Source organism: Enhydra lutris, unplaced genomic scaffold (assembly GCF_002288905.1).
Source record: "Enhydra lutris kenyoni isolate GAN:26980312 unplaced genomic scaffold, ASM228890v2 scaffoldscaffold1, whole genome shotgun sequence".
In the NCBI taxonomy this organism is placed as follows: domain Eukaryota; kingdom Metazoa; phylum Chordata; class Mammalia; order Carnivora; family Mustelidae; genus Enhydra; species Enhydra lutris.
In genome coordinates this window covers 58,585,722-58,598,108 of record NW_019154085.1, presented here as the reverse complement: position 1 = coordinate 58,598,108, position 12,387 = coordinate 58,585,722, and the positions used below count along the sequence as shown (strand labels likewise).

Sequence of the window (12,387 nt, the reverse complement as noted above, 5' to 3'; positions counted from 1 at the left end):
TGGCACATAAAGCTAAAATCTTCTACCTTACCTAGAAGAAAAGAAATAAACAAAGCATTCTTGATTTATTTGGTCTTGTGGATGTTAAGAATCCTCATTTACTGGGAGATCTTATTTTATTCAAAAGCGGTTTCATGCTACTAAAACCTAACTCATTAAAAAAATTCCTTTTTAAACATAACATTTCAATGATTCATAAAAAGAGGGAGAAAAATGCATCTGTATATCCACTACCTTGATTTAACAAGTGTTAACATTTTGCTTCAGCTCTTTTCTCAAAAAAAAAAAAAAAGTAGATAAAACTGAAGCCCTCTTTATTCCCTTCCAGAATCACACTCTTCTTTCTCCAGTTGTAGAGGTGATCATTTTTCTAAAAAAGTGGTGTAACTTTCCTGTCCATGTTTTTACATTTCGACTACATACTTACGTTTTTATAAATAATGACATTTTGTATTTCAAAAAATTTATATAAATTATTCCCATTTTATCATTTTATAATTTCTACTTTTTATTCAACACTGTTTCTGAAATCTAGGCATACTAATATATATTTAGTTAATTGTAATTTTTCTAAAGTGTTTCACGTAAAGGTGTTATCATTCTGCTACTGATGGATGTTTAAGTTGTTTCTAAGTAATGTAGCCTGAACATCTTCTATATGTCTCCTTGCAGGTACAGAATGTTCTTTTTATATTGTTTCAATGAAGCTTGGACATCCTTCTAGGATGTCCTTGCAGATAGAGAATGTTCCTTTTATACTGTTTCTTTTTGCTTAAACTGGTTAGGTGTATTTTTTAAAAAAAAATTAAGCATAAGCAATTGAGGAAAAAAACCAAGAGTGTTGTTTCTAATCCAGAATCATCTATGCCTTAATATCTACCTTTAGTTAAACGTTTTATTTGTTAAATGCCTGTGATACAGAAAAGAAAATACCAGGAAACATGAAACAAACCTAAGCCTTTATTTTACTTGGAAATAGTGCTTCTATTTAGAAACATGTAAGTCATTTGTTTGTGTATAAACAGAATTTCTGTTTAAATTTCAATTGTGGATCTACCTCAGATCCTACCTGCGTTATGTATCGGCATCTGAATGTTGCTTTCTGCAGAAGTAATGTTAGGATTGGAAAGATCTTGTCCACCTTCTCCCCTGTTTCTGCCCACCCAAATTTGACAGAATACTGACTGAATAATTCAGGAAGTCTGTGGAACCTGATTTCTCATTTCTTATTTCCTGTAGGGAATAAACCAGTAGTGCAGTCTACCTTTAATTCTTTTTCTCTTGGTATTCCTGATTTTACTTTATCATGTGGCTGCTCAAGAGTCAAATTATTCTTCCTTGCTTCACTGTCTTCAAGCAGGGGAACATTGCCAAAACTGTTATCTGCAAGACAAAAACCTATTGGATATAAGTAGAGAACCCCTGTTTTGGGTAGCACCTGGAAAAATAAAAACAAACCAGAAACCCTAATTTTAAAGAGATTTTAAACTATGAGCTTCAAAAATCTTTAGAAAATTACTTTGACAATTTAAATATTCCCATTTAGATTTTTTTCATTCCCACTAAATACATAGAACTCCCACTCCCAAAATAAGTGGTGTTTAAAAATATGTAGAATTTAGAAAACTAGAAGCTCTTTGCAACTTAGTATCAACAATAGCAATTAAACTTTTAATAAGCCATATTTCCAGGTATGTATCCCTTGTTTAAGATAATTACTTGCACAACTACCCCATACTTATTCTAGGAAAATTAGAAAGGGCAGACATGGCAAAAATAAATAAATAAAAGCTGCCCACAACTTTTATGACCTGTGAATTATTCCTATTAGCATTTTGGTCTACATTTTATCACAGTTTTCCTTTTTCTATACATATAAATTCAAATAAGAATTTTTATAATATATATATATTATAATATAAAATTATATATATATTTTTTATCCTGCTTTGTTCATTCTTCTATATATTATGAATATGCCTTATGTTAGTAAGTTAACATCTATTATCATCACTTTTTCATGGCTACATAGCTGTTCGTTATGTGACTAATTTAATTGCTGACCACTTCTTTATTTCTACTTTTTCATTATTAGAAATTATATTGTTATAAGCATCCTTATATACATGTCTTTGAGTTCTTGAACAAGTATTTTCTATGACATATTTTTAGGACTTGAATTTTTCATTTAAAAGGCACAATCAGGGCTTCTGGGTAGCTTAGTCGTTAAGCGTCTGCCTTTGGCTCAGGTCATGATCCCAGGGTCTGAGATCAAGCCCCAAGTTGGGCTCCCTGCTCCATGGGAAGCCTGCTTCTCCCTCTTCCACTCCCCCTGTGTGTGTTCCTGCGCTCTCTGTCAAATAAATAAAGAAAAAAAAAAAACAACCAAAACCTTTAAAAAAAGAGTACAGATATTTAAGAAAGTTTTTCCTATTTACTGGTCTTCTAGGAGGTTTCATCAGCTTAAAGTTCTATAATATAGTATATGTGAATGTTCATTTCCCCATAACCTGCAAGTACCCATTTCTTAAATAAAAATATGTAACTGCACCAAAGTTATTAAAATATCAGAATTACTGACAAACAATGGAGAAATAAAAAAGAAAAACTTGATTTCCACTTTTCAAGAGGTTCAAAAAATACATAAAAAATTAATATGAACATACCTTGACTGGAATTCACAAGGAATAACTGTGATTTTAGCTTGTCAATAATAGTTTGTTGAAGTGACAGCTGTTCCTGTTGCTCACGTATTCTCTGCTCATAGTTCTCAGTCTGCTGACATAAAAACCAGTTAGCCTGATATTTACTGACAGATATGTACATACATTTACTGTCCATTAATAATTAATTACATATAGATATGAGCTGCCCTGCTGCCATTCCCAGGTACTGAGCACATTATCTGTGAACTAAAAACTGTTCCAACAGTGTATTAATAGTCATTATAAACATCACTAATTTAAAACCCTTAAAACACCGTAAAATTTAAAAAATCATCTTAATTAAAGAGATTTCGGTTAATAGTTCAACATATGGTTTCTTGGTTCTTCGGTCAGGATAAAAATTGTAATTTAGAATTCAGTCCCTGATGACAAAAACAAAAAAGCATGAATGACAAAATGGATGGTATATTATTCTACAAAAATACCTATTAACTTAAAAAATGTTAAGGTTTCATTGCTTTTAAATAAACAGTTTTGAATTTGTATGTAGAGTTTAAAACCACAAAGGAAGTAGCATAACTGAGACCCTATGAAAATCAAAGAAGTACAAATTATAAAATTATATTGATCAGAAATTTCTTTTCTCAGATTAAGTTTTATGAAGTCAAGAGAATATGTGGTTAATCCTTACTGGATATCTTAAATATCATAGTTTCCCTTATATTTTTAACCCTTTCATCTTGCTCTATTATTGCAATGGTTGTGAGAATTAAGCAATGAAAGAAGATAGCAGTTTGCATTAGAGAATAACAGACGTTAACAAACCTTTAAGCAAATATTAAATGTTGTATTACAATTATCAAATTAGTACAAAGTCTTAAAAATATATTACCAACCAATAATAGAGAATTCTTTATTTGTGCAACAATAAATGACTAAACTGTAAATTCCCTGGATGTAAAATAGGGTCCTAATAATCTCAGAATGTTCTTCAGTAGATACTAAATACTTGATTTTGAGAGGCACCTGAGTGGCTCAGTTGGCTAGGTATCTGCCTTTAGCACAGGTCATGATCCCAGGGTCCTGGGATGGAGCCCTGCATTGGGCTACCTGCTCAGCTTAGCAGGGAGCCTATTTCTCCATCTCCCTCTGCTGCTCTCCCTGCTTGTGCTCTCTCACTCTCTTAAATAAATAAATAAAATCTTAAAAAAAAATTTGATTTTGAATTCAATTTTTATCAAAGTTCAAAATTAGTGAAATTATTATTTTCAGAAACCAATAAGCTTAAAGTTCTTTATAAATTACACAGCTGTTCCTAGTTTCCCAAAATAAATTAGCTTATGAAATTAAAGCAAAATACCACATTTTCCCAAATAAAGGGTGAAATTTTATAGTAATACACTTCAAACAAGAATAACTGACAGAGCTGCTAAGTAACTCAAGTGGTTTGTTTCTTTGCATGTTGCCTGAGAGTAGTGTTATATAACTTGATACCCCCCAGAGAACTCTGCAAAGTAACTTATACACAGTATATCCTTGTACTATGTATACAGTACATCCTTGATGAAAAAAAGAAGGAAATAAAGAATCCAAGTTAGAAAGAAAAAGAAGCCTAATTTTATTTTTATAAATAGAAGAATGTATGTTGTGTGTCCATCCGGGCCATATGACCTGTGATTATGAGTCTCAAAACAAAACCTTAAACACCAGGGCCATGCCTCTTACAACAAGACATCTTATTCCTACATAACTTTATAATCAAAACCCTAGAGTGAGTAGGTTGACTGAAAGGATTTAAAGGTCTATAGCAAATTCTGTAATAGCTTAAATTTACCTGGGCTACACAGAACTACCAGGCTGAGGAATCAGCAAACATGCTGATGTTACTTCTTCAGTATCTACTTCTGCGTATTTACAACTTTCTCCAAAGAACTCAAAGCTCTTCATAAATACTGACCCATAATTGCCCATTCTTTCACTACATTTCTATAGGTAAAAATATTTTACCATCCAAACACTAAGTAACCAGTACAGAAAACTTAGCAATCACAGATAGGCCCAGAATAAGTGTGTAAGTTACTCAAACCTCAGCTCATTCTCCTTCTACTATGTGTTTTTTTTCCCCACCTTCATGGAAAACCAAAGGACCTGTATTTTCTTTTGGAACCAACTCAAAAGGCTCTACCAGGTAATATTCATCTTTTAGTCTCTGGCTTAGAAACATATTTTAGCACACCTACATATAAAATAGTGTAGTAAATGAGTAACGCTGAAAATGTATTCATTGGCTGAGAAAAAAGTTGAAGTTTTGAACTACGTCCTAAACTACTTAATAAAGTACTTTATAAATTCCAGCAAACTCTGTAATAACTTAAACACTGATATTCTGGAAGTTCAGTAGGGGGGGAAAGAATAGCAATGGTCTTTGTTTTCTTACTGTTTTTTACACATACTTACATTATAGCAATTATAGTATTCTAGTCTAATTATATTTCTGATTTTGCTTTAGACTATGACCTCTTCAAGGGTAGAGGCTATTTTCTTTTGGGATCTCTAGAATACAGCACAGTGGCTGGCAAATGTTGAGATGCTCAGTAAATACTAGTGGAATAAATAGACTTTAAGTTGTTAATTAAGTTGTTAAGTATCAGAGAAATAGACATGACTTCAGAAGTTACCTGAAAGAATGGAGAAAAAGCTTTGCTTATATTTTATAAAGGAAACAGGAGAAATGGAGACAGGTTAGTAGGTGAATGAGACAAAAGGAAATTAAGTTTGAAAAGTGGGCACAAAAGATAGGCAATATCGAAAGTTTTTTTTTGGAAAAAAGGGAAGCTTATACCATTAGCAAAAAAGTACCAATTCAAGAAAAGAAAATACATATTTAGAAAATAGTATAAAGATTTTGACCACAAGGTTATGAGAGGGAAAGTTCAAAAGAAGATATTGTATCAAATTGGGAAATAACCAGCAGAATTAAATTTATTTGTTATATATATATATATATATATACATACATACACACACTGAAACAATAAGATTTTTTTCTTTTTATTAAATGCTTTTGTTCACTGAACAGATCTGAATAAACTTACAACCTGAAAAGTCCTTTTTAAAGGTCAGATAATTGTACTGTCACAGTATTTTTAAAAAAAACAATACAATTACAAACCAAGTAGATTCCAGCCCTATCAAAGACCTCACAAAACAGAAAAATCACTAACAACCACATTGAAAATGTACAACAGCAATGTCTTGTCAACACTTCTGTACAGAGCACAGACATGACAGCTAAAACAGACAGAAGAGAAGATGCTTTTGACAGCCAGTGTGTGTGAATGATTCTTTGAGTCAGATGGCAGCAACAAGTTACCAACTAGGAGATCTGCATGACAACTAACCATCCATCTGTATCAAACACCATCTGGCCAAGATGACTCTGGCTTCTGTGTATTTGACACGCCTTCCAATTCCAAAGACTAGCAAAACAAGTGGTCTACCAGCATCTGAAGAGGTAAACAGGTACTTAGGTACTTGTGCCATAATGTACTCTGCAGTCTTTCTTAGTGTTCAAAAGCAAAACTTACAACAATGCTGATCAATACAGTACTCATTTTAAATTTATTGAAAATGGTTGTCCATACATGTCCTTCCCTGGTCATAAACAAAGCAAAGCTTATCTTTAGAACTGTCCCTTTATCCAGGGAAAATTTCAATTCATCTTCAAAACTAAGGCAGCATATTCTCTATAATTTTGGATATACAGCTGCTCAAGTTTTCATGGGTTTCATAAATATTAAAAGAGTTCTATAAATTGAATTTTTTTTTCCTACTGCTGACACTGAAAACTGTCATTTTTTGTATTTCTCAAAGCACTTATTTCCTAGATGAAGGAACAAAAGTTCAAGTGCCCTTCGTCATCAATGATACTTACAAAAGGTCAAACATCTCTTTTCATCCTCAAGAACTAATCTCAATATTCTCAAGAATACCATTGTTTTCCTATTTTCTTCTGGTATAAAGACAATAGGAATTAAACAAATTGAATTGGTTAAAAAAAGAATCTTAATTTAAAACCCTTCAGACTGTTCCAAGATTAACAAAAAGAACAAAAGCTTTATAGAAGGCTATCACAAATGCTCTGAACAAGGAAACTCCACAGTTCATGAAGTAAGACAATTAAATAACAACTGTCCCAATATGCAACACTTCAATCACAAACTACCTTATCTTGAAACTGTGGGTAAACTAAATATCGACTTCAATTTTAAGTGAAAAAAAACAAAAACAAAAAACAAACAAACAAACAAACAAACAAAAAACGAGACCGCATAGGATTAACAACTCAGAGATCCTGGTTTACACAGCTTATTCTTCAACCATTCTCTGCTATATTTTCTTATAACCTAGTTATATTCCCCCCACCCCAGGGTCCCCAGTCCCATAAAAAATTACCTAGACTGCAATTTGACAGATCAGATAATCAATCTGATTATCTACTATTTAGTGACAGTGCTGCCACCAATTTCTCAGCATGCCAAATGATAAAGAATAAAAAACTATTTTTATTTTATGATCTTGTGTTCTGGTTCTGATTAATTTATTTAGTTTCTTTGAGCTTTGGCTTCTTTTTTTCTGAAATGAAAATGATATTTGCCTGAAGAACTGAAGAAAATGTTGTGTATAAATTATCTGGTACATAATAAGCTTTTTGCAAATGTTAGTTCCTTTCCTTTAATAATGAGCAAGATATCTATATAATATCTGTTAGCACAGTATGCAGTGTATGCATCCATTAACTAAACCCTTGATTACCACTGAACATGGATAATATGTCACCACACTTATAACCTCCCCATGCTCTAAGCCAGTTTTCTCCGTCTTTCTTCTAGTTCATTGTAACCTAGGACTCTGAAGTTTTTTTCTGAGAGAGCTGTGTGGTACCTCCATTGAATCAAAAACATTTTGTCAAGCAAAAAAACCAAGAACCCCGGCTGTCCCCGGTTGTTCAAAGTTTACGAAGAGAAAAAATAGTCAAAAATGATTAAGGAACAATTAACAGCTGTTAAAAACTACAAAAGCAGCACATTTGTTGAGAAAGTGCGAAACAACAACAAAATGTCTACTATCACTTCCACAACAAAACCCCACATATGTACAAGGTAAAAGTGAGTCTCTTCCTTAACTGTGACTTCCATTCCTCCTCAGAGTTAATTACTGACACTTTGGTATGTACCCTCTCAGAACTTCTGTGCACATATATATGTATCTTACTTTTCAAAAACTGAACTATTTTGTAACCAAAATTTTCAACAATACATTATCATCATATGGTCATTTCACTGAACATTTACTATGCACCAAAATCAGAGTGTTCTATTTTATTTTAGTTCTTTAAATCCGAGTAGATTATCTCCCACATTTTACAGGTGAGAAAAGAAACATAAAGAGGTACAAAGTAACTTGCCCAATGTTTCTCAGTAGGCAGTGGAGCTGGGATTTGAATTTAGGTTTGCCTGACCACCAAAGCCCAAGTCCCTAAATAACCACTATGGCATATCATGTAAGTATATCCAGTTCTACCAAGATTCTCTTTTTGCTAAATACTCTTTCCTTCATCTCATCTGAAGTGGCAGGTTATACACCAGACTCTCAAATTTCTCCTTCTAACCTAGACCTCTTCTCTGAGGTTTCTAGGTCTCTCCTCTAGATCTATGTGGCCAAGTGTTGTTGGGAAAGCATTTCAACTTTTACATATTCAGAACTGATGATCTCCTCTCCCCAACTTCTCTTTCTCCCTGCCACCCCAGTTCCCTGCAAAATCAAGTCTTTGCACTTCCTCTCTGTATACGGCACCATTATTTATCTACCCACGTATCTACCATCTATGAGAAAGCTGTAACAATCCTTCACATCTACTTGTTCTATAGTCAATCCATTACCAAGTATCAATTTTAATCTTGTTTAATCAATTTAATCTCTCAAATCTACCCACTTTTTATCTCCAATGTAGCCATCACCATGCAAGAATTAGCTTGCTTTAATTAACTACTGCAATAACCTCACTACACGCCTTAAATGTATCAACCAATCCATTCTCTGAACTGTAGCCATTGTGTTTTGCAAAATGCATAGGTAATCGTAACACCCATTCAGTCCTCCCATCCTTCCCCCATAAATATCTTTAACAGTTTTCTACTGCTTTCAAAATACAGAACCAAAAATCCTTAATATAGCCTTTAAAAACCCTACACAGTCTTGCCTAATTCTTCTCATTGCACATTTCCCTTATAGTTTAAATTCTTCTAGGCCAATGAGTCTTTATAACACACGTCCTTATACCTGCAAAGGACCCCAACCCTGCCCTTTCAAAAATCAGTTCATAAAGACTATCTTCTCTGACCTCCTAGATTAGGTCAAGTCCCTAACAGACGTTCTAATAGCAGTTTACTTTTCTTCCTAATACTTATCAGAGTTTGAAAATTTACATTTATGAGATTTCTTGACTAGTCTCTGTTTTACTAGATATACCACCATTCCATGAAGCAGGGAGCATGTATGCTTATCATTATGGACTCAGTACTTAGAACAGTCCCTGATATAATACAGGGACTGAGTAGCTGCTCAGAATATCTTTGAATGAACATCGTAATTTAAACATTCCCAATTATTAATGGATCTTCTTGAATTTGTATCTTAGCATACCTGCCTGAAAGTTTTGACAGGACATATTTCTGGAAATAAAAACCTGGAACATGGTTCGCCTGGGTGGCTCAGTTGGTTAAGCGACTGCCTTCAGCTCAGGTCATGATCCTGGAGTCCCGGGATCGAGTCCCGCATCAGGCTCCCAGCTCCACGGGGAGTCTGCTTCTCCCTCTGACCTTCTCCTCGCTCATGCTCTCTCTCACTGTCTCTCTCTCTCTCTCAAATAAATAAATAAAATGTTAGAAAAAAAAAACAAAAAAAAAACCTGGAACAAAGGACACAAATATTTTAAATTTTGATAGGAAGAAAATAAGTCTATGGCAAAGTACTGACAATGTACAATAGAAGAAATAAAACTTCGGTCAGAAATGGCCAGAAGCATCTTTATTCTGATACCAATAGCTTCTGTAGGAAAAAACAAGCAACAACTACTCCATTCCCATGGACACTTTACACAGAAATTTTGGGGACCAAAGAAAGGAAAAAAGAAGAGTGGTAAACAATGAAGCCACTCACATCTTAAGTGAAAGTAAAGGCATTATTAAATAAAATAGTACCTATAATAAAGGAATTTTATGCCTTCATACAATCCTATAAAACATGTTCTACAAGCTTTTAGAGGTAACATAACCCTGACACTTTACATTTCAGATGGGTCAAGACTATGGATAAAGCAATCTGACAAAACAATCCTTAATGGCTTAACATTTGTTGTCAGACAAATGTTTGGATCTGGGACGCCTGGGTGGATCAGTTGGTTAAGCGACTACCTTTGGCTCAGGCCATGATCACAGGGTCCTGGGATTGGGCTCTCTGCTGGGCGGGAGAGTCTACTTCTTCCCTCCCCTCTGCTCCTTACCCCAGCTCATGCTCTCTATCAAATAAATAAATAAAATCTTTAAAAAAAAGTTTGGATCTGTAACTTATGACAAAAAATACATGGTGAAATTTAGTCTTATTTGAGGATTTCATCTTAGACTCATTGGTTAGTCAGTAAGGCTCTTGGTAAATGAGATGGCTCTAAATATTCTGTATCATTCATTTTTCTCAGCAGTACAAAGAAAGGGAATTTTCTTTGTAAGCACCTGAACTATCTTATAATTAAGAGATTTCTACCTCTGTATACAAGACATTGCTGAATTTTCACTTTTAAACAAGAACTGGCAAGAAGAGAAAAGTATGTTATATTCCACATTTCCTTCTAAAAATTTTTTTCAAAAAAGATTTTATTTTGGGGTACTTGGGTGGCCCAGTGGGTTAAAGCCTCTGCCTTTGGCTCAGGTCATGATCCCAGGGTGCTGGGATCGAGCCCGGCATCGGGCTCTCTGCTCAGCAGGGAGCCTGCTTCCTCCTCTCTCTCTGCCTGCCTCTCTGTGATCTCCGTCTGTCAAATAAATAAATAAAATCTTAAAAAAAAAAAGATTTTATTTTGAGAAGAAGAAAGTGCATAAGTGGAGGGAGGAACAGAGGGAGAGAGAGAATCTCTAGCAGACTCCATACTGAGTGCAGAGCCTAATGCAGGGCTTGATCCCAGGACCCTGAGATCATGACCTGAGCCAAAATCAAAGTCAACTGCTTAACCAACTAAGCCACCCAGGTATCCCTGTTGGCACCCCGTTTTCTTTTTACATAATGCAAAGATCTTGGGAAAAGCAGGAGATTAGCTGTAGGAAGTTTTCTGAAACTTAATTCATTTATGAATATGGTAATCTGATTTTAAATGGTAATCAATTTTAAAATTTCAAAATGTTTTATTTTATTACTGATCTTTCTCATAAAAAGATGGCCAAAGAAGCAAGAGAGGATACTTAACTCTTTATTAAATGTATTTGGTTTCTTCCACAAAACAGTGGCAGAAATGGATGAGAAGCAACCTGGTATAAGTAATAAAACTGATTAAATATTTTAAGCCCACATTATGGACTCCTGTGATATTTGATACTCTCCAGCAACTTCACTCTAGTCAGTCAAAAGATGTGGCAAAAATTGCTAATTATTCTTCCATATATATTTTTGCTTTTTCTTTTTTTTTTAAAGATTTTAAAGAGACACAGTGAGAGAGGGAACACAAGCAGAGGGAATGGGACAGGGAGAAGCAGGCTTCCTGCTGAGCAGGGAGCCCAATGGGGGGTTCGATCTCAGAACCCTGAGATCATGACCTGAGCCAAAGGCAGATGCTCAATGACCTAGCCACCTAGGTGCCCTATTTTTGTTTTTTCTTTCAGTAATACAGACTTTTACCTGGACACATGGTCATCCAGTTGAGAATATATTTACAGCCATATGACCATATGTCTAAGTTCTGTTCACAGGATGTGAACAGAAGTGACCTATACAAATTTTGAACTGCATATTTAAAAGAAAGCTATCTGCTCTTCATGCTTCTCTCTGTTCTCACTGGCAGGGAAATGTTAACAAAGTAGAATGGCCACTGCAATCCCAGAGAGGGAAACTACAGTTTAAGGATGGTAGAGCTACCTTATCATCCCTCGCTACTCACCTCTGGACTGCTGCATGAGAGGATAAACGTCTATCTTATCCAAGCACAGTATTTCCTGGTCTCTTGTTAACAGCTTATCGTGTACAGTAACTAATTCAAGGACCAAGCCAACTCTACCACAGCACTATATAAGAGTTTCTTCTCTTATTCTGTAAGCATATTAAAAGCTGTTCATGTCAGGGGCTACTCTGATTAAAATATCCCTCTACTTTGGAGCAATCAGAAGTCCTCTTAGCATGGGTAACATATGAATGCTTATACAAGGCAACATATAGAATAAGCGATATCAGATTATGAACCTTTTAAGTTCATGCTCTATGTTTTATTTATCTTTGAATCCCTAGCATTTATTATATACCTGGGACATCATAAGTTATAGGATGAATGAAAGAAAAATTAATAACAAGCATTATACTCAAGCCTCTTTTCCTAGGAGGTGTATAAATCACAAAGTAAGGATTCATCCAAGAAAAGAGGAACCTAAAATAGGTTATTCATAGTAATGGGAAGAATAGT

General features: G+C 34.4%; 1 protein-coding gene across 12 annotated transcripts in view; it reads right to left on the bottom strand.

Annotated features, from left to right (window-relative positions):
- LOC111152126 (TRAF family member associated NFKB activator) overlaps positions 1–12,387 on the bottom strand; it is an 85,895-nt gene that overhangs the window by 32,165 nt on the left and 41,343 nt on the right. For 5 of the 12 annotated variants that reach the window (XM_022510881.1, XM_022510937.1, XM_022510969.1 and 2 more), the window contains 2 exons: positions 2,667–2,775; positions 1,265–1,383 (listed from right to left, as the gene is read on the bottom strand). In XM_022510881.1, coding sequence (XP_022366589.1) covers positions 1,265–1,383; positions 2,667–2,775 — 228 coding nt within the window. Of the gene's footprint in view, positions 1–1,264; positions 1,399–2,666; positions 2,779–12,387 lie in introns of all 12 variants that reach the window. The other 7 variants (XM_022510474.1, XM_022510561.1, XM_022510640.1 and 4 more) reach the window with 3 other exon arrangements.